The sequence below is a fragment of the Furipterus horrens genome, unplaced genomic scaffold (assembly GCF_987537825.1).
Source record: "Furipterus horrens unplaced genomic scaffold, mFurHor1.1.pri manual_scaffold_5, whole genome shotgun sequence".
Classification (NCBI taxonomy): domain Eukaryota; kingdom Metazoa; phylum Chordata; class Mammalia; order Chiroptera; family Furipteridae; genus Furipterus; species Furipterus horrens.
Window position 1 is genome coordinate 73,431,381 of NW_028327175.1, and position 27,587 is coordinate 73,458,967.

General features: G+C 39.1%; 1 protein-coding gene across 2 annotated transcripts in view; it reads right to left on the bottom strand.

Moving 5' to 3' along the window:
• Positions 1-543: 543 nt before the first annotated feature.
• Positions 544-27,587, bottom strand: part of EFNA5 (ephrin A5) — a 275,094-nt gene continuing 248,050 nt past the window's right edge. Inside the window, exons 3-5 of one of the 2 annotated variants that reach the window (XM_090276544.1) lie at positions 7,075-7,140; positions 6,600-6,680; positions 544-1,526 (exon numbers count right to left, since the gene is read on the bottom strand). In XM_090276544.1, the coding sequence (XP_090132670.1) occupies positions 1,405-1,526; positions 6,600-6,680; positions 7,075-7,140 (269 nt within the window). In that variant the 3' untranslated portion in view covers positions 544-1,404. The remainder of the gene's footprint in view (positions 1,527-6,599; positions 6,681-7,074; positions 7,141-27,587) is intronic. The other variant, XM_090276545.1, reaches the window with a different exon arrangement.

The window sequence follows — 27,587 nt, forward strand, 5'->3', positions numbered from 1 at the left end:
GACAAGCATATATACTCACTCTCAGCATAAAGTATATCTAAATAATGTATTTTCTATTCTAGTGGATTCTTAAAAAAATATTTTGTTAAAGTCTTTGGGACTCCATCTTGTTTATCTCCCACAGATAAACACATGTTCCCCCAATGCTTCAGGCTGTGTCAGAAAGGGAAAGAATATAAAATCAACACTTGAATTATTTTATTCCACACTTTGGAATTTTTATTCCAAATTTCCCTTTAGCCCTCCCAAGTAGTACTGACTGACTCTCCAGGTGACAGGGGTTTATGTCCGAGCCCCTGTCGTCGTGGAGTGTGGAGCAAAACGTGGGCATTGGGGGAGGGGGGGTCGGGGAAAGGCCACAGCACACTGGCGCTCCAGCAAAGCCAAATCACATCTCCTCTGGCCACTGACATCTTTTCCTTGGTTCCTATTGTGCCCCAGAGGAGGATCCAAAGCTATTCCCTTATGCACTCATCAACCCTGGCTTGTCAGCCTTGGGGAAGGTCACTTTATTCATAAAAATGCCTCTTTGAGTTTCTTTAAAAAAAAAATAGTTGTAGCACCATGGTGATCTGTAGTCAAAAGGGAAAAAAAATCTGGTGTACACTGCCCAGTCACCAAAAAAGTTAGAGGCACTCATACATACACACCCCCACCAAACTCGAGTTTTCTCTGATTTCACACTTGCTCTGTGCTAGCATTCCGGCACTCTACCCGCCTCCTAGAAAAAAAGGCTTCATTTAAGGAGCACAAGTTTGACTGTCAAGAATGCTTTAAGACAGTCATCTAAAAAACAAAAGACCAAAAGGAAAAAACCAGTGTCTCAACCTTTTAGAAGCCTGCTCATTTACACACTCCTAGAGGAAATGGTGTAGTATTGTATCTGTTCCTAATGCCTTCCCTCTGGACTTGACATGGTGGCGTGATGGCCTGCATAATCCTCTTGCAGTCCAGACTGAGAAGGCATAAATATTGTGCGGGAGAGTCCAACCCTCCCGGGCCTCGCCGCCCGGCCTGCATCTGCCACTATTCTTCCTTGACCACATACTGCTGACACAGTGCGCTCACGGAGGTGAGCTCTTCGAGGAGAATGCACAGGAGCTGATGACCACCGGTGTCACTACAACAATTTGGCATTTTCATCTGGAGTCCATTTAATTTGGAAGGGGTGAGAAAAGTCAAGGGCAAGGGCGGGGGTTGGGGTAAGGGAGGCAGCAACTACTTTAGCCCCCCGCCCCCACGGCCCCAAGTTGTTGCTTAGAATTCAGGCTGAAAGAAAGAAAACAAAAATCTGACATTTGCCAAAAAACCAACAACAAGTCCCTTCTTAAGATGAGCAGTTAGGTGGATCTCCGGTGTTCCAAGACCCTGATGTTTTCTGACAGGTGACGAGAGGAGACTGTGCTATAATGTCAAAAGCATCGCCAGGAGGAACAGTAGAATTGCCAAAAGGCGGCTGGGTATCCTTGGTGTTTGTGCCGCGTTCTCGCCGCGGGATGGCTCGGCTGACTCATGTACGGTGTCATCTGTTCAAATAGAAAGCACACATTCCAATGAGATTTCACATCCTTAATAACTCTCTTGCAGTTGCCTGCTGTTAACAGACCTCGCCACCCTCTGCAAAGTAAGGTAATGAACCTTGTGCCACCATTGACTTTCATGTCTGCATAATTACTCATTATTTACGGCAAACAAAGGCGAAGCAGAGAAAATTGGACTTTCTCGGCAATATTAATAGTTTCTTTAAAAACCGAGGGGGGGAAATTATGCCCACACGGTAACCTTTGGCACATGAGCTCCTATGGTTTGCCAGCAGTTAGACACATCTTGCACAAACTTGAGATCTCTGAATGTAACTTTTAAACCCAAGATGCCTCAGAGAAGCAAGTAACATGTTCAGGGTGGGGGAAGTTATGTTGGCATATTAGTGGTTAATCTAAACGGGCTGCCCATTTTCCTCATTTTAAGCAGGTCACAGGGTTAGTGTTGAATGCCTGATGATTGGAAGCGTAGATGAATTTTCAAATATGAAAAGTCAAATGCCAAAACAACAGCATTTAAAATAAACTATATATAATGCCCACTAAACCAGTGCCTGCTGGTTTGCTTACAATTAGGCATCAATTACGGTGCTATTTCCATCAGAAACCCTGTATCTCCAGGATTAAATTACTTGAACTTAACTATTTTTATTCTTTATCAGGCTGAAGCTTGGCACATAAATCATCAGCATGGATGCAAATTTTTCTCTAAATAAAAGGGATTAAGTGAGGTAAGCTTTTATTTAGCTATAAAGTATTCTGTGAGGCTGCCTCTGACTTGGGATAGCCTTCCTGATCTGCATGATTAACAGGCTTAACTTCAAAACAGGAACTTTGCAGCAATTAGTACCCAAAGATAGATTGGAGGTTTGCCTCTGAGCCGTGCTATGCTCTAGTACTGCACTTCTTCCTTGCACTTGGCTGACCTTATGCTTTTAGACGATGTGATCACTGAACTGCATGTTCTTGGGGCCAACAGTGGGGTTCTGTGGTAGATTTTACCTTCAGGGGACCTTCCTGTAGGAGCTCAGCCATTGTTACCTTGACTTTACTTAATAGTTACAATGGTGACAAGTGAGACTCCAGTGTTTGTTCTCAGTTTTGTAGACCTCAAAGGATAATCCCCAAATACCCATGAATGACCCACCTCAAACATCTTAATGGATTAACTATCTCTTGTTTTAAATTTGCTTATATTTTCATACCACACAACATGTCACAATAAGAATGTTTTTTTCTTCTCTGGGTGGAGACATGCACCCTATTATTTGCCCCAAAGTGACCACTTTTCAGCCCCTGCCTCAGATATGCTCAGGTGGGCTATTTCTTTTCATCAAGTTCATGCCCAACATGAACTAAGAAATATATTTTCTCAGCTTTGAGTCTTCTGCCCTGAAGGGCTCTTATGTTAGCCTCTCTTTGCATAGAATCTCCTGCATTCCTTATGCCAGTTTGGCTCCCTTCTCCTGGACATTAACAAACCTGCGTAGAGTGGCTATTAGCTTAGGAGACTAGGAAAGATTAGAAAGGGAGAATGGAAAGTTAAATGGATGCAGAAGAAAATATAAAGCCCCACAGAGGTTAGCCAAATACTTGTGGACTCTTCTATGCTCTTTCTCCGCCTTGCAAAGGTATTAAGTCTGTAGTTAACAGGAGGTAGATGTAAATGCCCTTAATTGCCCTGAAATTAAAATTCAAATAATTTCTTAAGAGCACCAATATATTGTCAATCAGAACAATAGAGTGCTTCAGGCTTAATTGTGAAAGAACCATAAATCCTGAGGATTGCAGAGTTCACTTTGAAATGCCACTTATTTTATACACCTGAAATTACATCAGCTATTGGATCCTTCACCACCTTATTTTTACTAAGCTATAGCCCTGTCCTCAAGGTTGGAAGTGTACTGCTAAAAGGTGCCCAAGTAACACTTAGATACTCAGTGTGGGCTTGAAGGGAACCAGCCCTGCCTGTCCACCCAGGATGCTCAGTGAGGGCTGTCTGTTATTGCTCCAGACTTGCAGCAGAAGACAGGGTGAATGAACCTACAGGACACTGAGAGGGAAGCATTTGTTTTTCATATAAGTGAAGCATGGGGCTAAAAGTGCTTTTCAGCCCTCTAATAATGAGCCATCTTTAGAATCATCCCTTTTCTAAGCAATCAACCAGTAAGTACCATCTTGCCTTCCAAGGAGAAAAATCTGTCCCATTAGGGCATCAAGGTTCTTCTGTTCTCCCTGCAGCATGCTGATCCTGGCTCAGGATTCTACAAAGCATGCTTTGATTAAAACAGAGCCTCACTGTTGGGAGACTCTATGGCCCCTGAGAAGCAAACTGAGAAACATGCTGCCATTTGAATAAATCTGAACAATTTCAGAACTCTAAGAGGGAAATCATAAGCAAACTCTATCCCAATGGGACTTATACCTAAACAAGAGCATTTCTAACACTTGTAACAATCAAGGTGACTTGGAAGAAGAAAATATTCCTCTTCAGAAGCCAAATCAGGTCTTGCCTCCTGGCTACAGGACTCCTCACTTGAGGGTTTCGGTAGTTAACTGGGAGGATGCTAGCAACATTTTGGAACATATTATGTGGCATATGTCTGCCCTGAGATCATCCTGTATCCCTGATGATAGGAAACTGGCAGGCAGAGTGTGCAAGCAAACATCAAAGACAAATACATTCCAAAGACAGGTGAATTAGTACACATTGCTGAGAACATGCAGTGGAAACCTTTCCGGCTTGATGGATTCATAAAGTCTGGGTTTACAAATCTGACTGAATTTTCTAAGGAACAAGGTGAAGTATTCAGATTTACTATTGCATTTATACAGCCAGGGATGGTAGTGCAACCTTGTCTTACTTATTCAGTGAAGATGCTCACCAGAAAGCCCTTAAGCACAGTCATGGCAGACACAAGGAGCCTTTTCTGCATGTATACCTATGCAGGTACACCTGCGCATCCACTCCTCCCCTCCCCACGCTCTCTCTGACTACATACTGTCAAACTGCCATCAGTTATCTGGGTATAGATTTGGGGGCTATCATGAATTTTTAAATGCTCTGTAAAAAGAAAGTCTGTTTCCCAAAAGACAGTGAAAAATGCTCATGTATGAATGCATCTTAATATGCTGCATTTTATTAGTTGAAATCAAAGGTAATTTTCCTATTGCCAGAATAGTCCTCAGTGTGCCTCTTCAGTAGAAGACAAAAACATACTATCTGTTATGTTTTTAAGCAGTCTCCTGCTTTCTTGATAGGCAATGGAATTTACCTGGGAAAGAGATCATTGGAAGGATATGCCTAGGTTCTGTAAAAGCACAGGTTAGAAAATCACAATTCAGGATAACGTGTTTATAACTTTGCTGGTCATTTTATGCATGATATTAACAAAGCCAAGAGAGTCAAATTTTTTTAATGAACATCTCTACAAACAGGTAAGAGAATCTTACTTTTATATTAACGTTGGAATGGGAGTTGAGAGATCTGCACCTATCTCTAAGTAGCTGTGTGACCTCAGCAAATCTCAGTTATAAAAGGAAGTGTAAACTCTGTGGTCCTTACAAGAAATCCCATCTAATTCAACCCACAGTGGCCCGAGTCCTTGAGCTTGTGAGGAGTTTGGTACCTTGAAAAGCCACAGTGATGCTTCCAGATTTCCAGGACACATTTAAAATGCAAATGTCTAAAGCAGCTAACTGATCCCCAGGGAGCCACTAGGGCCTCTGAGAGCTTATTGTACACACCTCTCATTTGTGCTCCGGGTAAGATGCCTGCTTTAGAAAAACAAGAATGCTTGGGGGGAAAAACCTAACTCCTCCTGTCAGTTACAATGTGAGAGCTATTGTATGTCCTGAGGCACCACATTTACTCAGGCTACGGTTCCCTAAGGCTCAATGACTGTGTGTCCCAGTAATGATACTTGAAGGATAAAGCGGAGCTCACCACACTTTAATTTCTAGGATCATACGAAAGAAGTCCTACTGCAAATAGATGAAAGAAAGTCTCTGCTTACATAAGGGGAGGGGGCTCACATCTTTCTGTGGAAAGGAAATAATTTTCCTTCCCTTAACTTGAGGTGATCACAGGAGATGGGTGAGCAAACCAGGAAAGATCTTGAGCAAGTAGGGCCAGGAAAGGAACCCACAGGAAGGCGAGAAGACAGAGGGGCACTCCTCAATGAACAGTGGATAGGGGCTCCCACACCTCACAACCAATCTATAGTTGCATTAAATAGCCAGATTGAATTTATAACTAAATGGACAGTTTATAGGTTTACATTATCTACAGTAGTCTACACTGTACATGCTTTAATGAGTGCTTTTGTGAGTTTTCTTTTTCTTCACATTGATGGGAAGGTTTGAGTATGTAGAAATTAGTAATAGATAAAATCTATTTATCCTTAATACTTATTTTGTCTTAGTAATCAAGGATCATTTTTGGCTTGATAGACAAATGCAATAATTTATGGGAGCAGCAGGTGTGTGAATTTGTGGTATTAGGAGGCAACACGATTATACTTCTCCAAATCAATTATTATTAACAGCACCAATATTTGAAATAAAGTACTTCAGTGATGCATGTGAATTTCTAGAGAAAATTAAATGTGTTTAATTAGTTACTGTTGTATGCAATAAGTCTTATTACTTCTATCCACAGATTTGGACATAATATGAAAGAAAATTTTATAAGCATATACAATAGAAATTTTTTGTCTTCTATGAAAACAGAACCATTAATATTCACAGTGACTCATCGGCATGCTCGGAGGATATGGTAAAAAGTAGTGAGATTTTGGCATTCTGATGGGACTCTACATTAGGATACGGCATTATATCAAACCCAAGTCCAAAAAAGAAAAGGCATTTTATCTAACATGCACTACACAGAGATACTGGAGGAATGAGGTAGAATATAAGTAATATTAGCATTGCTAGCAATGAGCAAAAAGCAGAGCAACTCTAACATGCAAACATGCGGAGAAGAAGAAAGGAAAAAAAAGTACTGAAGCACCAGAGAGATGCATTTGTTAAGAGAGATTCTCTAAGCATACTAACCTGCTGGTTCTAATGAATTTTCTACTTTGTCGTTAACATCGAAAACACGATCATGAACACCTATAGTTTTCATACAGCTATCTATAACAAAAATAGAGATAACAGCCAAATATGTTAGTGCAGACACCCTTAAACTCCCATTTCTTTTTTTTCTTTCTCTCTCTTTTTCCTTTTATTTATGTAGAGATTGCTTTACAATCAATGGCATGTATCCAAATGCCAATATTGTTCCCATTTGCTGTAAACATACAACAGTTTAAGAAACAACAAGTTAGCAACTGCTGTGTACTTAAAATAAAAGCATCGTGAAGAATGACGAGAAAAAATCTGATGAAAACTAAAACATGGATGTTGATATACAAAACAGATACGACACAGGATTTAACAGTAAAAAGTTTTTACCGCTGTGAACCAGACCATACAATTAAGCATGCGCAAAGAAGCCGCCCTCTGAAGCTGATTCTGGAGAACTTACTTGTTGGTCGCACAAACACTTTGAGCTTTAGACAGGACCTTCTTCCATTATCTGGGATTGCAGAGGCTGTGGATAAAACAAAAAGAGGAAGAGAAAATGGAGAGAACAACAGATTACTCTTCACTTTTAAATGCAAATGGTCTGCTACAAATTCTTTCCTGAATATGAGCAGCATACTCTAATTCTTCCCAGAAGTTAACACAAAAATACTTTTCAGATTGATATAGACTCTTACAGAAAGGGCTACTTTTCTACCCCTGTGTTCTCCTTTCAGTACAATAAAGAAAGAATCATGCAAGAATGTTGGTAATCTACAGAAAATGCTTTGGGTTTTTATTTCAAAGGCTCTTCCATTTAACTTGATCTGTTATCAATTTTCTCTAAAATAAGAAGATAATGCTAGCACTCCCCAGCTTTCATAGAGCTCCACCTCCTCTACTGCAGGAAAAGGGGCCCAGCAGAGCCGAAGGTGAAAGTGCTGGCAAAAACCAGTAACAGATAGTTACAAGGCCAACTTAAACATGACCTATTTCTGCTGGGGAAAGTAAAGCTTTGTCTGTCCTGAAAGCTTGTCTGTCAGTGCTTTGCAGGTAATTCAATTAGAGGGTTTACTCAGAACTTGGCTCCACATTCTAGATGACTAAACGGAGCCCAGCAACTTCCATCATGCTATTATAAGTACAATATGTTATTGAGAAACTACTATGCAATGGTACATTTATTTTTAAAATTTTGCCACAGAGAAGGATGGAATTAATAAAGTGGGCTTACCAAAACATGACAACATGTTTCAAGTTATAAAACATTTGAGGAAGAAACTTTCTTCTCTTCAAGATAATAAGACTATAAACTCTTCCTGCATTTGAAAGATTATCTCCCCTCAGCACACACGGCATAATATCAAAGGGATTTACCAAGGCAGTAGGACCATTAGCAATCACACATGTTTACTAATACATTCTAGAAATGACAAAAATTACAGAAATGAGTGCTGCATACTTTCCTCCCTACGTGTTTGCTTCAAGTGGTTTCTTTGTGCAGACACAGCAGATGAGATCGATCAAAACACACATGGCTTACAATATGTTGGGCGATACCCTCAGTCACTAAGAGATGGCCGGGTTTGGAGTGTCTTCTCTCTCCATGATTTTTACCTTTTGCTATTCCTCAGGGGGAGTCCAGAAAACTAAAATGCTTATTTTGCAGGTGAGAGGATTTAAGATGCAAATTCCAAACTAATTTTACGTGAATCTCCTCATGTAATTCCAGATTCCTGTCCTACAGGAGAATTTATAATTCACCACCTAAAAGACATCAAGCTGCCAAGAACCCCTAGCATTGCTATTCAACACACTTTGAAAACTTTTAATTGTAAGACCAAAATATACAAAGAAGATGTTTTCGGCCTTCCCCATCTCCCTTGTTCACTCTGACAAGCAGTTAAGAAGTGTTAACAGCTGGCTTTGCTGTAGGCTTTCATTAAATCAAAGTCAGAAAAACTCCCTCTACTGACATTTACAGTAACTAGTGCGTTATTTAGGGCACAATATTTGCACTCTGTGGTCTGATCCAGGAAATGGTGTCCTTCCTGTGGACCCCAACTGCAAACGTGCAACACAAATACAGTATATGTAGGTGCCTCCAAGTCATTAGAAAAACCATGGCTTCTTGAGCTAATTTGTCTTATTCACGGGAGGTGGTGTGATAAAGTGACACATGGATATTTACACTGTCGTTGTATGGATTTCTGAGCTGTGATGAACTCGCTACAAACCTTGGGAACTTGATTTGCCATGTGCACTAACCAGCTTTCTCCATGACGCTGCAAGATATAACAGGCTCAAAGCAGAATCAAATGTTTAATTCTTTTAGTGAGGGAACTTGGAATTAGTACAGTTCTTTCAGATTTATAAGTAGGAGACATCCTATAAATCCAGGACATAAAAATCATTGTAATAACTAAACAGCAATAAATAAGCTGTCCAGGAAAAACTGAAGAGGTCTCTCACCAGCTCTCAAAGAGGGACAGTTAGCCTTAGCTACTAGATGTGTTATATTCTTTGTGAATTAAAAATATAAAATGTACTTATATAAAATAAAAACCTCTCTTTTCCATCAAACTTCACCATTAGTTTCTCATCTCTCTATCATCGGAAAGGCTATAACAAGGATAACGTGCCTGACCTCTTATACTCTAATACTTAGAAAAAAATAAAGATTATAAACACATTCTCTCTCACATCAATGTTTCCCTCCCCTCCCCTCGCTCTAAAAATAAATAAAATATTTAAAAAAGAATATAAACATATAATGTGAGTTCACAATGCAGATTACATTAAATCAAATGACTCTGCAATCTCTGACCTGAGCTCGTAAAGTAAACTCTTAACCCTTAGAGCCTGCCTCAGAGGGTGTGCCTTGCTAGGTCAGTTTAACTTGGGTTCCTTATTTACCACTCTGAAAAACAAAAAGCATAAAACCTTTTTCCATATATCAACAAAGCTCGGTTTTTTATGCCAAGCTTAAAAGAGGAAGAGTGTGGCTTTATTCTTTGTTACGTGCCAGACTTCTTAACCCTACCCATTGGTTGACTAATGTAGGATGCCTTTATATCACCTATATAGATTACTAATATTTAGTAATACTTGAAGCTATAATGTAATATCAAAGTATTTTACTAGTCAAAGGGAAAAAAAGCTAAGAATTGAGCATTAAAAACACAAAATAATAGGAACTAAAAGATGTACTATTCATACAGTAAATTTACAAAGGAAATTCTCTCAGGATTAATTATGAGGAAATGAATTGAAGATAGACATGATAGAATAAACACTTAAAATGTGCCTTTTTGTCAGAAGGTAAGTAATATCAATCAATCCCTATGAATCAAGCGACATCCCTTAATAATGACTGGATTATCTTTATCTTAGTTAAGTCCTTATGCTGCTCCTTAGAAAATTAATAGTGAACATTTGAAAACTAATAGTGAACAGTTACTAACATGCATTATATATTGCTGCAGGTTTGTCTGTCTATTCAGACACTTCTAAAATCCCTACTGTGTGTCAGTTTCCCTGTTAGGTGCTGTGGATGCAAAGATGTTGCAACCTATCTTTGCGTTGTGCTTATTCCAGCTGGGGACATAAATATGAATCGCAGTTTAGGGCACCAGGAGGGATCCATGTGACAACCAAGGTCAGCCTATATTGCCAGCCCAGCTGTGGTCAGGGAATTAGCTTTGTCTGGAAGTGTGAGGGTGTCCTAGACATGTTTATCAGAGGGAAATTTATCAAGGTATTGCAGGTCCTCTGGAAGCTAACCAGTGGCAACTGGTAGAATGAAAACAATTTGTCCCCAAGTTCCCAAATTGGAGATTTAGCAACCAATATGAGGTGTTAACAGGTGAGGAAAACCAAGACATGAACTCTTCCTATAAAGATATATGGATTTTGTTAATAGAATTTGTCAAATGAAAATGAAAAATTCAACTCGCATCTTAAACATCTGTCACATAATCCAAAAAATCATATCCTTTACTCAGTTTATTGCTGAAAATGTACACTTGGAGTCAGGAAGCTGGGAATAGGGGAATGGGGACCATTAAAATAAGTACAACCTCCATGATCTTAATAGCAACTCCATAAATCAAACCATAGAGTCTTTTCCCCCTAGTGGTCTGCAAAGTACCAATCAAAAACTTACAACACATAATGAAATATTACCTGGGGGCCCTCTGGATGCTAATAAGGCCACAAGGGCTCCTTATCTTCCTTCTGCTCCAGGACCTCAGACAGGGGCCCCACATTCAGCCATTCCTGAAAACGTGTTTCCTTGGTCTCCTGGGGCTCAGGTGAGCCCTGTTCAGCACTTATCAGCTGATTTGATACATAAAGGGGATCACATTCAATGCCCCCAGATCAGTACTCCCAACAGCTGTATTTAGCATGGCAAATATATGTGATGTTGATGTCACAATTCTCTACAGAGACCTCTCAATCTGATGCAGAAAAGAGAATGCTGGCATCATGCTTGTGGTAGGCTACTTCTGACTTGGCTCCAATAACGCTTCTCCTTTTCTGCTGCCTTAGTGTATTTCCCTCCCCTGACAGTGGGCTGGACCTAGTTTTCTTGCTTTTCTAATGAGCAGAATATAGCAAGAGTGATGGGATGTCTCTTCTGTGATTATGGTGCAAAAGACTGTGACTCCCTTGTTGCTAGCACTCTCTTTCTTGCTGTCCCTCTTGCTCATGAAGCAAAGTGCCATATTGTTCAGTTCTCAATGGAGAGGCCCACGTGACAAGGAACTGCTGCGGTAGTGCAAAACCTGGCAAGGAACCGAGTCCAGCCGCGTCAGTGCGCTAGAATGAGAATCCTCAGCCGAGTCGTGAACTGACTCTCGCTTTGTAAGACAGTCAGACCCAGAGGGCCCAGCTAATTCGCCCCTGGATTCCTCACCCATAGAAACTGTGAAAAAAATAAATGTTGTCTTAGCCACAAATTGGGGGGTAATTTGTTTCTCAAGAGCTAACTGATTCTATGCAATCAAAGGCTTCCCATGGCTGACTTGAGACCTATCACCTAACCTAAGGGCCCACCTGGCCCTTGATTCCACAGAGAGGCTCCTTTCCCCTTCTGCTGCCTTGTCTAAACAACTGGGTCCATTACTGTTGTAGTTTACTTCTCAAGCTACTGTTACAAGTTCACTTAAAATAGGCCTGGAAGAGCGGTAATTATAAACTGCTGTTGAAAAAAAACTACAAGACGTATCTATTTGTTTTCACTCCGGCATTTAAAAGCTTTTTCATTTTTTGTCCCATGTCACTTAGTTTGTTTTTGCTAATGTAGCCAACCTGTGCTGTTTCTTGCAATTAGCATGATGTCTCGCTTGAACTCTAAATTGATAGGTAAACCTAAATATCTTGGATACAAAATGTAAACTTAAATCATAAGAGAAAATGCCTTTCCTCAAACGTGAGAAATAGAATGTAAAAGTGAGCTTAAAAATACATGAAATAAAAGCGCTTTAATAAGTTAAAACTTCTCTTCATATCAAAAAGTTACTATAGGTTACCTTTTACACAGGCTATCTATCAAATTAAATACAAACATAGGAGATTTCAAGCAATTCAAAAGTAATCAAGGAAACAATCTTCAGGAAGAACTGGGAGTTTAGCAGGAGGGGGTGAAACTTGTATTTTTACATTTTCAGGCCCAAGACTGTACTCTTTAGTCAACTTGAATATCTCTGCTTAACCTTATTTCTCCTCAAATCTCAATTCCAAAAGTCCAAAATCCCCCTCCTTTTCTGTGACCCTTGTCAGTCTGGGTACTTTGAGAAGTTTTATTTTTAAGAATAGTCAGCTGCTTTCTTCTTTTTTAAAAGAAATGAGTATGTGGAAGCATTAAAAATGCAGCTTTCCATTACGTTTGCCACAGGCAATATTTCTCAATTTGTACAAGTCAAAAGAAAAGATAGGCTATTAGTTGTTAGCGGAGCCCAGTTTTTCCTCTGTAGATTTTCATGTGGTTTCACATTCAACACAGATATATGCAAATTAGACAAGTGATGGTGGAATTAAGCATTAATATTTCTTTCACAATAAATGCTGAAAAAGTAAAGCTAATTTAAATAAATGGTACTACTGAAAATGCCTTCTAGAATTTAATGAATCCATAAAATCTATTTTGTGTATGTGGGTAGAGGGTGGGGAACAGAAGTGGTGGGAATAGGAGAGAAATTAACTAAAGCCAAATGGACTGCTTGGAAAATGGTTACCACACCCTCAGAAAGAGTCGTAAAACAAAAGTTAGGCCTCTTGCTAAAAAAGAATACCCCAGCAACAACTTGGAACTGGCTGTCTGCTCCTTTATAAAAACAGCGCAACACCTATTTTCATATGAAGAAAAATCACCAGTTTTGATGGAATATATCTCACCATTCTACCTTTTGAGATTCAAAAAGTCACATGTTTTAATAACAAGCAAGCACCCTAAGAGCACCCACAGGAGCTGGCTCCGTTCGCCCACACATTTCATTTCTTACAGACTGCAGTATCTCAAGACTTAAATCACCGGCAGGTTAAGGTCAAAGTCCCAGATGTAAAACTTGAAAATGAGGTTACTAAGTGAAGGCGGAAGCCTTGGAGAAATGTAAAATATCATGTAAGTATTATATACTTTGATATGGTTTTGGGGTTGTTTCTTTTTAAAAAAATAGAAAAGAAAGAGGGGTGTACTTCCTACAATATAATAAGGGTGAAACCACGTACTCTGCAAGCTAAAACTTGGTTATGACACGAGGGAACTGTAACAGGGACAAATAATTAGAGTAAAGTTCAGGGCAAGGGAAGTAAAATAAGTTCCAGCTGTGCAGCCTCAGACAAAAGAGAAAATAGGAGGTGCCACCATGCACCCATTGCTCCCCCCTCCATTTTTCTACTCCCTCAGGCAAAGTTCTCACTGCAAATGCTAACTTAAGTATTATTTAAATTCCTGTAGCTAAACCACAGTAGATCAATTACTTTTTCTTAGCAACCTCAAATAAAAGGCTGAGAACAAGTTTCTTTCTACTGATTAGTAGGAATAAACAAATAGGACACTATCATGCTTTTATACACATTTATTTGAAGTGTGAGCAAACAAAAAGAAATAAACTGAAATTTAGAGAATTATTTTAAAATATCCTCTAAGAAAGAAGTATTACTAATTGTAGGTAAGAAAATTTGAAGTCAGCTTAAATCTCAGATCTGAATCTAGACTTTATCTCGTCCTTCCAGGATGTGACTGGAGAAATCCAGTCCACATAGGCACAGAGAGAAAGATAATATTTAGATATAATTTTAATTGTTAACCAAACCTTAACCACGAGGAGATTTAGTTAAGTCCCTTATTGGATATTTCACTATTAAAAAAAAAAAATCACTTAACATCTTTGAACAGTTAGGAAAATGTAAATTTCCTATTATAAACTAGTATTGTAACTATTTTCTGAGACGTTGGCTGGCCTGAGGCCACACTACTGAAATGAAAGTCCCAAGCCATTAAGCTCGGATAGTTCTCTCCTCCTGTTTGTGGTGATTTTGGTGAATTTCACCTGCTTTGCCAGATGGGTAGAATCTGACAAAAGAAGACAGATAAGCAGAATGATTTGCTTACAGAAACTCTTCAACTAGAAGCCACATAATAAAAACAAAAACAAAACCTCAGAGAAAAGGCAGAATTCCTGGAATCCCAGAGCGGAGCTTCTCCTCGGGCTCCCCATGCCTTTTCTGGGATGTGCTGGTGGGGAGCCTATTAACTGGTACGCACAGAAAGCCACAAACCCTATTACTCGTTTGTACATATTAACAGAAAGAATGCTGTTATCATATAACACCAATGTAGCATGACAGTAAATTACTAATAATTCATCAAGTTAATACAATTCCAAGAAGCTCCTTGAAAAAAGTTAATATTTCTTTGACTTTTTCATAACCACTTTCATCCTTATCTGCCTTGGAGAGGGGCCTTGGAGACGGGCCTTGGGCGGGCCATGCTTTAGTGGTCTGAGCGCATGCATAATGATCTGAACTCTCCCCTGATTCACCCACTCTGACTTATTTGGTGCCTTTTAGTCAGCAGCTTAACCCACCTAGGTCTCAGCTTCCCAGTAAGCCTTTCCCTTTGGAAACAAAAAATTAAGTATGGCAATAAACTTTTATATCGCACTTGGAAACGCAGGTGACAGATCCCTGTAGATCTAGAATATCATTTCACAACACTACAGATTAATCTCATCAGCTCCATCAATATTGATTGCTCCCTCTGCATGGCAATTTCCCTACGCAAGCAGTCTCTGGTTCTGACTGTGTATCTGTAGAAGGGAGAGGGGATTAGGTTATGGATAACTGGGATAAAAAGTTATTGATGAGTCATCAGGAAAATCAGTGGGACCCTTTACTTGTAGCCTAAATTAGAAAAACTAGATTCTACCGTAGTTTTTCTTTTGTGGGGGGTGGGGCAAGATACGGGATGGTGGTGAAGAGGTTTATGTGAGGATGGGAGCTGAGGTTGGGGTGAGAATTTCGAGAATTAGAAAGGTCATTGGAAGATCCTGGGTTTTTTAAAAAATCATGCTGAATTGCTTTGTTCCCCTCCATTTTAAGAGTATGAGCATGCTCTTGTATTAGAGGGATGCTGACCAAAAATGAGGGTGTAAATCATGCAGAGAAGCAATGTGGCTGGGAGCTGAGACGCCTCTGCAGCTGCACAGACTGCTACAGCGACTGTGTCCAGCCACAGGGCCCGGCAGTAGGCAAACACCGCATCAAGCACACCCTTGTCCCTGGGCAGGGGCTGCTGTAAGTGGTTCCTGTTCTTGTCTTCAATATCCTTTTGCATCATATCTGGGTAATCACCTATGTACACAAATCAACTATTGCGTTGGTTGTTTTTTTCAGCCAGTAGGCCACACCGTGCCCAGTGCCTGCCATTTCTGGTGGTAAGATAAGCATCCAGGCAGGAGTAGCTACTCCTTTGCATAGCAGGTCATTAATGGAACCCTAGAGGCCTGAACAAATAAATCTATTTCTTTAGAAGGCTAAGTTCTGCCAAGGAGGGGTCATTTAGGTACCAGGATTATACAACATGTTTCACACAAAAAAATACTTTCCTTGATGAAGATTACTCACAGAATGAATAAAGCTAATAAGAGGGGCTAACTTCCAGTTTGCTCTGAGTAGGACCATTTCCACCCAAGTTAATGGCTGTGTGGTGCAGGGCATCATCCCACAGAAAAATAGTCAGGATCTTCTATCATCTGCCCCAGCTTTGATCTCCTTTATCTCTCCCACTCTTTTCCCTCCTTTAAGCCACTTTAACAGGTAGTCCCAACAATGTTTCTTCCCAGAACCTCCCCCATCTCCCTTTTCCTACGTGAGCTTTCCTTTGCCTCTCAAATCCAGATCCCTCTGGCCACTTGAGCTATTTCCCATTTCTCCAACACAATAAATTTCTTCTGGGTGCTTGCAACAATTTGTTTCTATCCCTTTATAGCACACACTCCATTCCGTTTTGCTGTTACATAGCATCTCTGCTATGGTTTGAGTTTCCTGTGATCGGGAGCCGCGCAGGTTCTCAATTCTGAGGAGTCCACTGATTTGTTCATAATGTGTCCAATAAAGAATCGAAGAATGAGTCTAGAGTAAAAAAAACAAAAATCTGTGTGGCTGCTACATGATTTATTAACTAACTTGAACCAAAACTCAGGTTTAGAATAAAAAAGAAAAACGAAGAGATGTGTAGTGGCTAATGTCAAAGGTTTGTTTGTTTTAAATCCTCCTTTCCTGGAATGTTCCTCTCTCCCCTCTCTGCTGGCTCCTTCTTATGGAATGATTTTGGAAACTGTGACCTACTCATCAGCCAAAGCCCAGAATGATTTACAAAATTCAAATGCGTATCATTTTTATATCTGTGTGTGGTCCCAAGAGGTAAGAAGTAAATGAAAGGAATGTTGGCCTCTTTCGGGCCAGAAACAGAATCTCATCAAACGATCAGCCTGTGAAGGGACTACAAGGCCCTCCAGTAAACAGGGAATAAAGGCAAGGTGACGGTAAGTGTAGAAAAGTGACACTGGGGTGACCATGATCAGAGAGAGGTGAGAGTGAAGCCATCCTGGCTGAAATCCTCCACTCATTCAGAAGCCTCAAACGCTAGACCTGAGATTGTAACCCCTCAAGTTGCATTGAGGGACGTAACTCCACTTTAGCTATAGCTGAGTTGAAAACTAACTACAGGCACCCTGCCTGGTGTGCTCAATGGATTGAGCGCTGGCCTGCAAACCAAAGGGTTGCTGGTTCGATTCCCGGTCAGGGAACATGCCTGGGTTGTGGGCCAGGTCCCGATTGGGGTTGCACAAGAGGCAGCCACACGTTGATGTTCCTCTACCTCTCCTTCTCTCTCCCTTCCCCTCTCTCTAAAAATAAATTTAAAAAAAAAAATTTTTTTTAGAAAAAGAAAACTACAGGCATTTTTAGAAGAATCAAAACCACAGAGTATTATTTTATGTTAAACAAGTATTTGAGAATGTGAAACTAGTACTTTTAAAGTGTAGGAAAACTTCAGCCATTTAGGGTGAAAAGTCATACATGTAATTCCAATTTAAAATATATAATGAAACAGATGATTTAGACTTCTAAGTGCAATCTTAGGTTTATGTCAAGTTTTAAAACATTTAAAAGGGAACTAAAACTTCATCATATTTTTCAGTTTAAATTCTACAATGCTAAGAATTATTAATACTTAAGTACTTGAGACAGTATTACAGTCAGCCAATGTAAGTACTTAGAAAAAAGAATATATTAAATCTCTAATAGTGAAAGGAGTTTAATTACCCAAGTTCGTAAATGGAGCCAAATGCTTAAACTTGCTCATCTTATATATAGAATCTTAAAATGTATGAACTAATTTGAATAGGTTAAATTTGAAATTTTAAGGAAGAGCTATATTTTTTAATTTTAGTTTTAATAACTCAAATGTCAAATATTAAATCCAAACTAACCCTTTCCCATGGACAAAAACTGTCCTCTGTACACCAAAAATTCATATTGATACCTCCTTCCATGCCATGGCTCAAATGCTGCCTTCCCTGAGAGACTTCCCAGGACTACCCTGCTGAAAGCCTCTACCTCTGCTCTCCATATTCCTGCCACCACATCTAACAGCTCTCATAGGTCCTAGCATAACTGGTGGTTAGAGATTTGTTTGTTTCCTGGTTTACTGTCTATTTCCTAATTCAATGGTGAGCTCCAGAAGTAGGAACCTTTTTTAAATGCACCACCATGTTTCTAAAACCTAACGTAGTACTCGGTACAAAATAGGCACACACAAAAATATTTTTGAAGAGATGAATAAATGAATGAAGAGCTGAATAAGCGAGAATATTCAGGTCCATATATCATAATCAAACAAACAAACAAAAACAGAGACCAAAGTGTTCTAGAAACCTGAGATCTTCATGAATTGATAGGCTATGCTTTTCATTCCCTCAATATTACTTTTATGTTTCCTCTTGCTATAGGGCAGAGTAATCTCATAGCTAGATGAAAATTTTGCCCACTTTATGGCTGCAGCAAACGTTTAGAGATTTGTTTACTATTTGATTGGCCAAAAATCCTAGTTTAGCAAGCAGACAATATACAGATGCTTCCTAAATGGATAATAAAAGGTTGATAAATTACAGTTGTGACTTAAACATGAAGTATATTAAATAAATCAATGACGTATTTTTAGGAGCTTCTAGTATTTGAAAAGTCCATAGAAGTGAAAAAGAGAATAACTATTCTTCAAAAATATGTTCCCATTTCTTAAGAAATTTATGAAGCTAGTATGTAAGTACAAGTATTCTAGCCACTAGCTATAATATTAATACTGATGTCCTAGTTAAGTTTTAAGGAATTATTTACATTTCTGTGCTGACTCTACATGTCATATAAATAGAAAGTTTCTTTGTATAGCTCTGCATTTTGGGCAAAAAAATTCATTCTATTTCTCTTCTGCTTTAGTGGAAGAAAAAGCAAACACTTTTGGGTCAACTTATCTTTTTAATTGAAGAGGTCTCAGTTGAAATTAGCTTCGAGTTTGCTAATTACAAAACTCAACACTGTTTTTTCCTTTTTTGGTGTAACTTATATTTTTATTCATTAACCCCAGTTTTAAAAAGACTTAAAAGCTCTGAATAGAAACAACTAGAAAGTTTAGACTATCCTTTCCCCTGTGATACCTTTAAATACCTCAAAGGTGCAAACTCCCCCCCACCCCCACTATCTAATTACAAATCTTTCCTGGTTGCTAGAGGGGGTAGTAAAACTCATACATTTTGAACTTCCCATCTACACAGTCCTGTGGGGAGATGAGAAATCGGTCTTTTTTTTTTTTTTCATTCTATATATTGGGAAATTTTACATTAACCTGAGCTATAAGGAACTCAGGGTTCTGAAGGGCAATCCTGCTAGCTGCTTTTCGCAGGGCCAAGCCACTGGGTTCAGATGCTTTCATTCTGGTGAAAAGATCATTACCAGGCGGCTCTGGGAAGTCAGCCCTCCTGTAAGTACGCTCCTTTGTTATGAATATGGAACAGATGGAGCCAAATCTATCTGCTCCGTAGGAACAAAAACACTTACAACCCAGCTCTCTCTATTAAAGACTCTACTTAGCTCCTTTATACCATCGGCTTTCTGTGCACTGCTGTGAGGTTTTGACTTTACAGAAAAAGGCACTTCATAAAAGCAACAGTTCTTACTCTTAAACCAAAGTGGCCTAAGAACTAAAGAAGATGAATACATGGCTTCATCCAGAGGACTCCTTAGAGATATGCAGATATTCAATTAGGGGTGTGTGTGTGTGTGTGTGTGTGTGTGTGTGTATGTGTACACAGGAAAACTGTATTAAAGTCTGGTAAATGTGTGCATTAAAACAACATGAAAATATAGAGGAGAGCGATGAAGATGTCATGTTTCTCATTACAAGGATGGCATCTAATTGCTCTGGCATAATAAAATGCCAGGATTTAATTTTGTATATGTCTGTAAGGCTAGTATGGGCTGTCTTGAACAAAATATATGACTATGCACAACAAAATCACGTGGGTAAACATAATTAGTAATTAAGATCATACTACAAAACAAAGGCTGTACAATGCGATGCTTCCTCACTATGAAAAATGGTAATAATTACACTCAGCATCATGCCAGTTTGCTTTTATAATCTGAAAGATGTAAACACTGCAGTTAACACCAACGCTTATTCACCACACTGATGGGCCTAACGAAACACAACCAAAGGCCATACCTACAATGTGCTGTTGCCAAGATAGGTGTGTTGGCAGATAGCTAGGTGAGTTTCTTAGGCTTCTGGAGGAAGGAGCGTGTGCCTTATTTCATTGCATTTATGATACTTACACATTTAAAGTCTGGTTGCCTCTTCGGAGATAATTGAAAAAAGAAATTCTGTGGCAGGATGCTTTGATTCTGACTAAATCAAGTCTTCGGGCAAATTTCCCCCTGCCAATGGAAGCACAGCTTGCCTGAAGTCGTAACCTTTGTGGGAGGAAAGGAACTGGCCTTGAAGCAGATCATGAAGCAGATGTTTTATGCCAAATCAGAGTCTAGGGATGCGTAGGCTACTGCAAATAAGGCTCGTCTTCTGTCTGTTCAATCATTTCAATTCCCTGCAGTGTGAAATATGAACTTGCCAACAAATGGCCAGCGTGCTGTGCCTCCCAGCAGGGGGGGTAAAGTGCCACAGCTGTGCCAGAGACCGGAAAACTTGAGTCGCGCATGACATGTTCATTAGTTCTCCTGGGCAGCCGGGGCCTGAACCGGGCCGTTCCCCAGAACCCACACGCAGGGCTGGAGCTGGACTGCTTCCTATGCCCAAGAGTGAATGACATGATTTCCACCAAATTGAGACACATGAGTTATACTCATCTCTTGGATGACTCCAGAAAGTTAGTCTTTAAAACAAGAAACCGAAGACCAGATATCTGCTTGCCTGGGTACAAGCAAATAGATGGAAAAAATATGTCCACCAAAGATCCCAGCTTTTTCCTGACTTTATCAGCAGCCTCCTCTGTGAGCAGTAAAGAAATAAAATAATGAAATATACTTTGAGCCTCAAAGCATCCAGGAGAGACTGAAATAGTCCAGTTAAGAGCTCATTGGAAAGATATCTCATCTTTATCAGAAAGATGCAATTGTGGAAACTGTCTGGCTCACCTGTTACAGGCAAATGTAACGCTAGCTCCTTCTAGTTCATTGGCCTTTTAGTTTATTCCACATTACAGTTGCCCAATAATAAAAGTTAACTTATCTAAATTAAAATATAAAATATGACTAACAAATTTCAATTTGAGGTTCTTTGTAGCTCATTAAGCGTGCATATACAGACATACCCTTATATCTGTAATCCTAGATTATAAATATCCCATAGTCAGTTCTACTGTGAGATTTTTCAAAGGTTATTCACATGCTTTCTAGTGCCACATTTTTTCACATTTTAATCATGAGCTCCTTAAATAGAAGTCATTTGCATCTGTAAACATTCCCTCGAAGTAGTATTTAGCATACATTCTTTCTGTGCAGAACTATTTTAAAAGAGAAAATAAACCTTAATATGGAATAACAATCAAGCATAGGCATCAAAAGGTAAATTAGGGGTTTGAGAAGCCTCTGACTCCATTATGTAATTTCTGGGGGAAAAAAAGTTTGAAGTTTCTCAATCTTAAAATAGCCCAGAATCATCTAGTTTATTCTAGACAATGGATTATAGGAATACTACTCATATAATCACAGCATGACCTAAATCATAAGGACATTTTCAAAAAATGAAATGAGTTCAAAATAATTCATTATTTTGAAATGAGGCCAAATAAATACACATGGTATATGCTCAAAATGATAGACCATTATCACAACTAATGGCCAATTTCTCATTAGTTTAGCATCTCCAAATGAATATTGTAGTCAATAAATCTCTCACTGAATGATTACAAATGATTGTCTTAAGGGATTAATAACAAGACCTATATTTTCATATTTTAGGATTCTTTTGGCAGCAATTACTTTAGAATATTATTTTGCTATAATCTTTCCTTTTCTCTATTTAACCTGACCAAATACAAATTAGAAACATGAAATTATTTCTTAATCGATGTGGAGATTTGTGGGAGGAAACTTCATTTCAGGGTGCATAATAATATTATCATAATAGCTTCCATTTATCTACTATTTCTATGTACCAGGCACTGTGGTAGGTTTATTAAATTTAATTCCGGAACAGTTCTGCCAGGCAGGAATTATTATCCTTGTTTCAGAGATGAGGAAACTGAGGCTTAGAGAGACAAGCAGTTATTGATCCCATACACAACTACTGCAGCTAGTATATGGCAGAGTGGGTATTAAAATCCAAGTCTTTTTGATGCCAAAACTCTACATCATATTTTTCTTCATGACTGGCCTACTTCAAAAATTTGTTTCATAATTTCTCAGAAGCTCTTTTAAAAAAGTCTGGAATATGTTAAAACTTGGTAGAACTTGACTGGTGATCTTAAGCATTTGCGGTAGGTTTCAGTAAGAAAGTTAAGTGGGGGTTTTTTCCTGCAGGGACATGCCCTTTGCATCCTTCCTAATCAGGTGCATGTCAAGAAAAAGTCTTTTCATATTATATTGTGGTAACTGACTGCCCCTAAGTACCCATATGCACTGCTGGAGGAGGAAATAGGAAACAAAACAGTAACTCCATGCTCCAAAGAGAAAACTGGGAAAACTGGCCGCACACTGAGGACACACTCCCCGGTGGAGGGAGAGATTTCTTAGCTGGGCATTGCTGTCCCTGACCTCATGACAGCTCTTGCCTGCTCCTGTGTCTGCAGTGTCTTGGCCTGGAGAAGAAGTAAATTTGCTGACAACTTTGTGGAACCAAAACCAAAATTAATAGTACAGTAGAAATTACTCTTGTCCAAAATCCAACTGAGAGTGTTCTGTCTGGAGGAGGGGTTTGCTGAGCCCAAAGCCACCTGCCTGTTTTCATACAGACAGAGCCAATGGCCTTTCCTGATGTCTCAAAAAAATAACAAATGCAGCAGACTCACTATTTTTTTACCTTAAATTCAATAACTACATGGGTTTATTAATAAGGTACACCAAGGGCAACTTCGTATATTGCTTTTTTTTCTTTTTCTCTTGTAATGTACGTATTTGATCTATAAATGTTCTACTCACCAGTACATAGAACATTTTCCTGCACCATCTACTTTCCTAAGGTTTTTCCCCTTAATGAACAGAATCCATAGGATTCCATCTAGAGAAACAAAGGATTCTGCTCCACTCTGGATAGATGCTTAAGAGTCCAGAGTGATCCTAGGGGAACCTGAGTCCAATAATGTTACTCCTCTGCTCAAAACCTCCCCAGGGGACCTGGGGAGCTCCCATTCACTTGGAGTGAAATCCCAGATCTTTACCACAGCCCCCTCCCCCATCCACCACACACCCTCCCACACATGTACAGCTCCCACTACTTACCCTGCTTCAACCATGGGGGCAAACACCTCTCCTCACACCCTTGAGTTCTATTTCCTCTTCCTGGAATACTCTTTTGCCAGATAGACACATGACTTCCTCACTCCTTTTAGTTCCCTCCTTATGTGTTAGTAGGTAAGACAGTACTTTCCTGTGCTCTCTCTCTCTCTCCCTCTCGCTATATATATATATATATATATATATATATATATATATATCCCCCTATAACTATATAATTAACTTGATCATCCTGTATCACATATAATATAGATAGAGCACCCTAAAAGTAAATAAATATACTTATATATTATATATTAAATATATATAAAATAGCAATTCTTCTACCTTTATATCATCTGGTCTCCTTACTCTTTTATTTTTTTTATCATAGCATGTACCAACTACCTGAAATATATTTATTTGTTTGTTTATTCCCCTCCCCAGTCTTGCTCCCTAGAAGAGTGTAGGTTTTATTAAAGCAGGGCTTTTGCCTATTTTTTTCTCTACTGTATTTGCAGAATCTAAAATACTATCTGGTCAGCAGTACATACTCAATAGACATCTGTTGAATGAAGGAAAAAAATGAAAGATAAATGAATGAAAGGCAAAGTCACTCCAAGAAAATGCATGTTTGTTCCCTGATAAATGCCCAAGAAATCACAGGTTTGGAGTAGAAAAAGGGAAATAAATAAGCCAGTAACTGAGGAGATATGTAGTTTCCTGCACTATAAGTAGGTCCTTAAGCTTGCTATAACTGAAAGTGGCTTATTTTTCCTGAGAGAATGGGGTTATTTTTTTTCCAAATTCAATTAAGATACACTAAAATGTATTTGCATGAAAGAAAATGATTTTAAAATACCTTTGGAAAAGATTTTACTAATAACCTAGTGGTTGTTTTTAAGGCATTTCTGTGAAGGGTGAAGCCAGGTAATGGCAAAATATCAGCCAAGTATCAAGTCCAAAAAGATCAGGTTTTTGTTGTTGGCCCTCGTTTGGAGTAATACTGAACAGCAGCAGCTCTGAGTAGCCTGAGAATACATAAGCAGACCTGGGTGGGAATCTAATCACCATCATCATCAAGAGTTGAATACTGAGCACTTTTGCATCCTTACACCAACCTGTGATCTTCAATCGTTGAATCACAAAACTCAAGGCTGTAAACCTTAGGGACCATATAGTTCAGTCTCCTCATTTTCCAAGTTGCAGAACTGAGCTTCAGCATTTCAGAAGCCAAGTAAACCCTCAAAGTTCATCTGACTCAAGAGAAGGATATTGAACAAGCTGATCAAGGAAGAAGGAAGGAAGGAAGGAAGGAGGAAGGGAAGAAAAAAAGGAAGGAAGGAAGGGAGGAAGAAATAAAGGAAAAGGAAGGATCGGAAAGGAGAAAAGAGAAGAGAAGAAAAAATAAAAGAAGAGAAAAGAAAAGAGTTCACCCAAACTACTGAGGACAGACCTAGGGCAAAGAAATCATCCCCAAAGCTCCTCTTAAATACAAAGAAGTAACTTATTATGAATTAAAGATTTAATTAATTTATAGTAATGCTAGTTCTGCTAAAATTTATGAATCAGTTCAGCTGAGTTTTTTATTTGCTGAACATATTCTTTAGAGTGCATGTAAAATCAATGTGTATAGTACCTTTATATCCCTTTTATAGAAAAGAGTAGAATTTTACTATTTTAAATAACTGTGGAAGGTTATGGCTACTGCATCATTCTAAGGTTGGTCATAGTGATGATTTATTTTTTCTCAAATATATGGTCGGAGAAACTGTCTCAATTAAGGTATTACTCCTGGAGGAAAATGGGAGGCACTTTACAACTCTCTGTTTTATGATTCTATTTCCAGAAAGCACAGTAGTGAAAAGTGGGAGCTGTCTATGATACTAATTTGAAAACCTAATGAAGTTATAGAACTGTTATTCTCAAAAGTAGCTACCAGCCCCTATTCTCTGCAGTGTAGTACCATATTATACATGTACAACTTCAGCCAAGGCCAGAGCTACTGCCACCAAATGCCCTCAGCAACAGCACACACACAGCCCCACCCCCAACCTCATCACCACCACCATCACCACCTCCACTGTCACCATCTTGCTAAGATAAAGGTTTGTAAAATTTTATCTCAATTTTTGTCACTGAGATGTCATCCCACTCTCAAAGAAATGCTCTTCCCTCTCACCTATCTCTTCAAAAATTCCGACTACTTTTGTTTTTGCACCCAAGTTGATCCTGAATGGTGTATGTAACCTAGATTTTTAGAAATCAAATCATTTTTAAAATGCTCCAGGGTTATTGAAAAAAATTCCATTTCTGTTAAGGGAATGATCACTCTGCAACTTATCCTTCCCCCCAAATCCCAATTTCCATATGTCATGCTTGTTTAAAATGATATAGACCTGTTCATAGTTCCTCAAGGGGATAAAAATCAACATTAATTATTTTCTTCTACCTCATTTCAGTTGAAAAGTTCCCCTAGAATAGAAAGCATAATTTTAAAAATATTTAGCAGTATCTGCCTTGTCATTTTCTTTAAGTCGGCATAGATAAAAAATGCCAGAAGTCTGGAATCTTCACTGTCAAAGCCTTGGTGGGCTCTGTTGGAATCCTGTAAGTATGCCTGCTTCCCTTTCTTGTGCCCCTGTGTTTACAAGCAGAAAGGAGAGGCACACAGTCACTGCCCTAAGGACAAAATGTGAAGAAGCAAGGAACTTCATGGGCAGAGAGAGTTTGGAGGCTCTAGGGAGGGCAGTTCCATCAATTTTTAACCAAAGGGCCTAGTTCAACATGCTAACTTCTATATCAAACTTGGTACAAAGACATTAAAAGACCCCAAGGGGGCAGGTTCGATTAGGGCCTTGGGGCAATCTCGATACACTTGCTAATTAGAAAAGAACACCAGATACAAGGCAGTTAGAAAGCCTTTACTGAAAGCCTAGCCACATTCACCCAAGGAGCTGAATTCATGGGGGCAGGGCCTATGTCTCACCTTTTGTTTTGCATTACCAGTACAGGAAGTCCCTATATAGCTACATCCTAGTTCTAGTGACATCCAGGCTTTGGGAACCCATTGGGCCCAGGAGGCACAATCTAATGACCCAAGCACAAGAGGCACTTTCCACACAGGCCTGTAGGGGGGAAGAAAGCATCCTAACGGTGCAGTGGGGACAGTGCCCAGAGTAGCCACATAGGATGATGTCTTCTGTCGAACAGTGAGATGCCAGGTGTGAAGATAGTACACAAGAGCATAAAACTGACTAGTTATTCATTGCAAAAATAGTGTTATCAACGTTCAGGACCAATTTTGAAGGTGTATTAATGAGTGCCTCCCTTCCTCTACACCCAGCATAGTCATTCTTAAGGTATTACTTCACATTTTCATCACAGGATGAGGGACTTGAGAATAGTTTATAAGTGGTATTATTTGGCTAGGGTAACTCATCCTTGAAGCCAACTAGTGAAATGGTCTATAAAAGTGTGCTCAAGTTCAATAACAACAACAACAACAAAACCAGAAGAATGGCCAAGTAAGCACAGGTATATCTCAGGGAAAACAAAACCCAGCAGACTATGAAATTGCATGTGCATCATAATGGTCTACTTATTTGTCAGATTTAATCATGTCAGATCTAATCAAAGTGTTCTGCTCATGTTTTGGATCTACATTTAAAATAAGACCAGGAAAGTGACAAAAATTATTTTAAGAAGAGAAAACAATTCTCAGAGGAACAGTCAGAGGACTATAAGTGGTGTAATTCACTACAAACACAGGAATCTTGAAAGGAAATGACAACTAGCCTATATTTGTTGCTCTCCTCATATGAGGATTAGACACAAGGATGTGGGTTCAACTATACAGCAAGTCTGGTTATGCTGATTAGATGGAAGGGCCCGGACAATGAATGTTGGTAAAATAAATTTCACATTTTTCATCACTCAGGAAGTATATTTTAAATCTGAATAGGATTTTATACACATCTAACTTCATCCCATGGAAGCAAGGTCCCTCAAAATGCTTCAATGAAGAAAGAGTTCCCAAGTCTAGTCAGCTTGGTGGACAATACATATTATATCACTCTCTTTGGAAAGTTACAAGGCGTCTTATTTAAGGCCCCTAAAAGTCTTGCAGTAAAAGAAATTAACTTTATTTAACCCAGAATTTCCCAAACTTAACTTGAATTTAACATCAGAAATTGCAACATATTAATATTTTTCTTGTGCCTTGGAACCAATTTGGGATCCCCAGTCTAACCCAACTCCCTCTTTTTAACTTTGAAGAAACAGATTCAGTTATATGACTGATCCCAGATCTGACTAGAGTTGGGCAATGGCAGAAATGGGACTTAACCCATTCCACTGAATTTTTTGTATTCTGCTGATGTCAATGAAATAAAGCTGGAAATAAATAGGATATTTTCTGTTATTTGCCTGGACTCTGCTTTTTCTTATCACCATTAAAAGAAA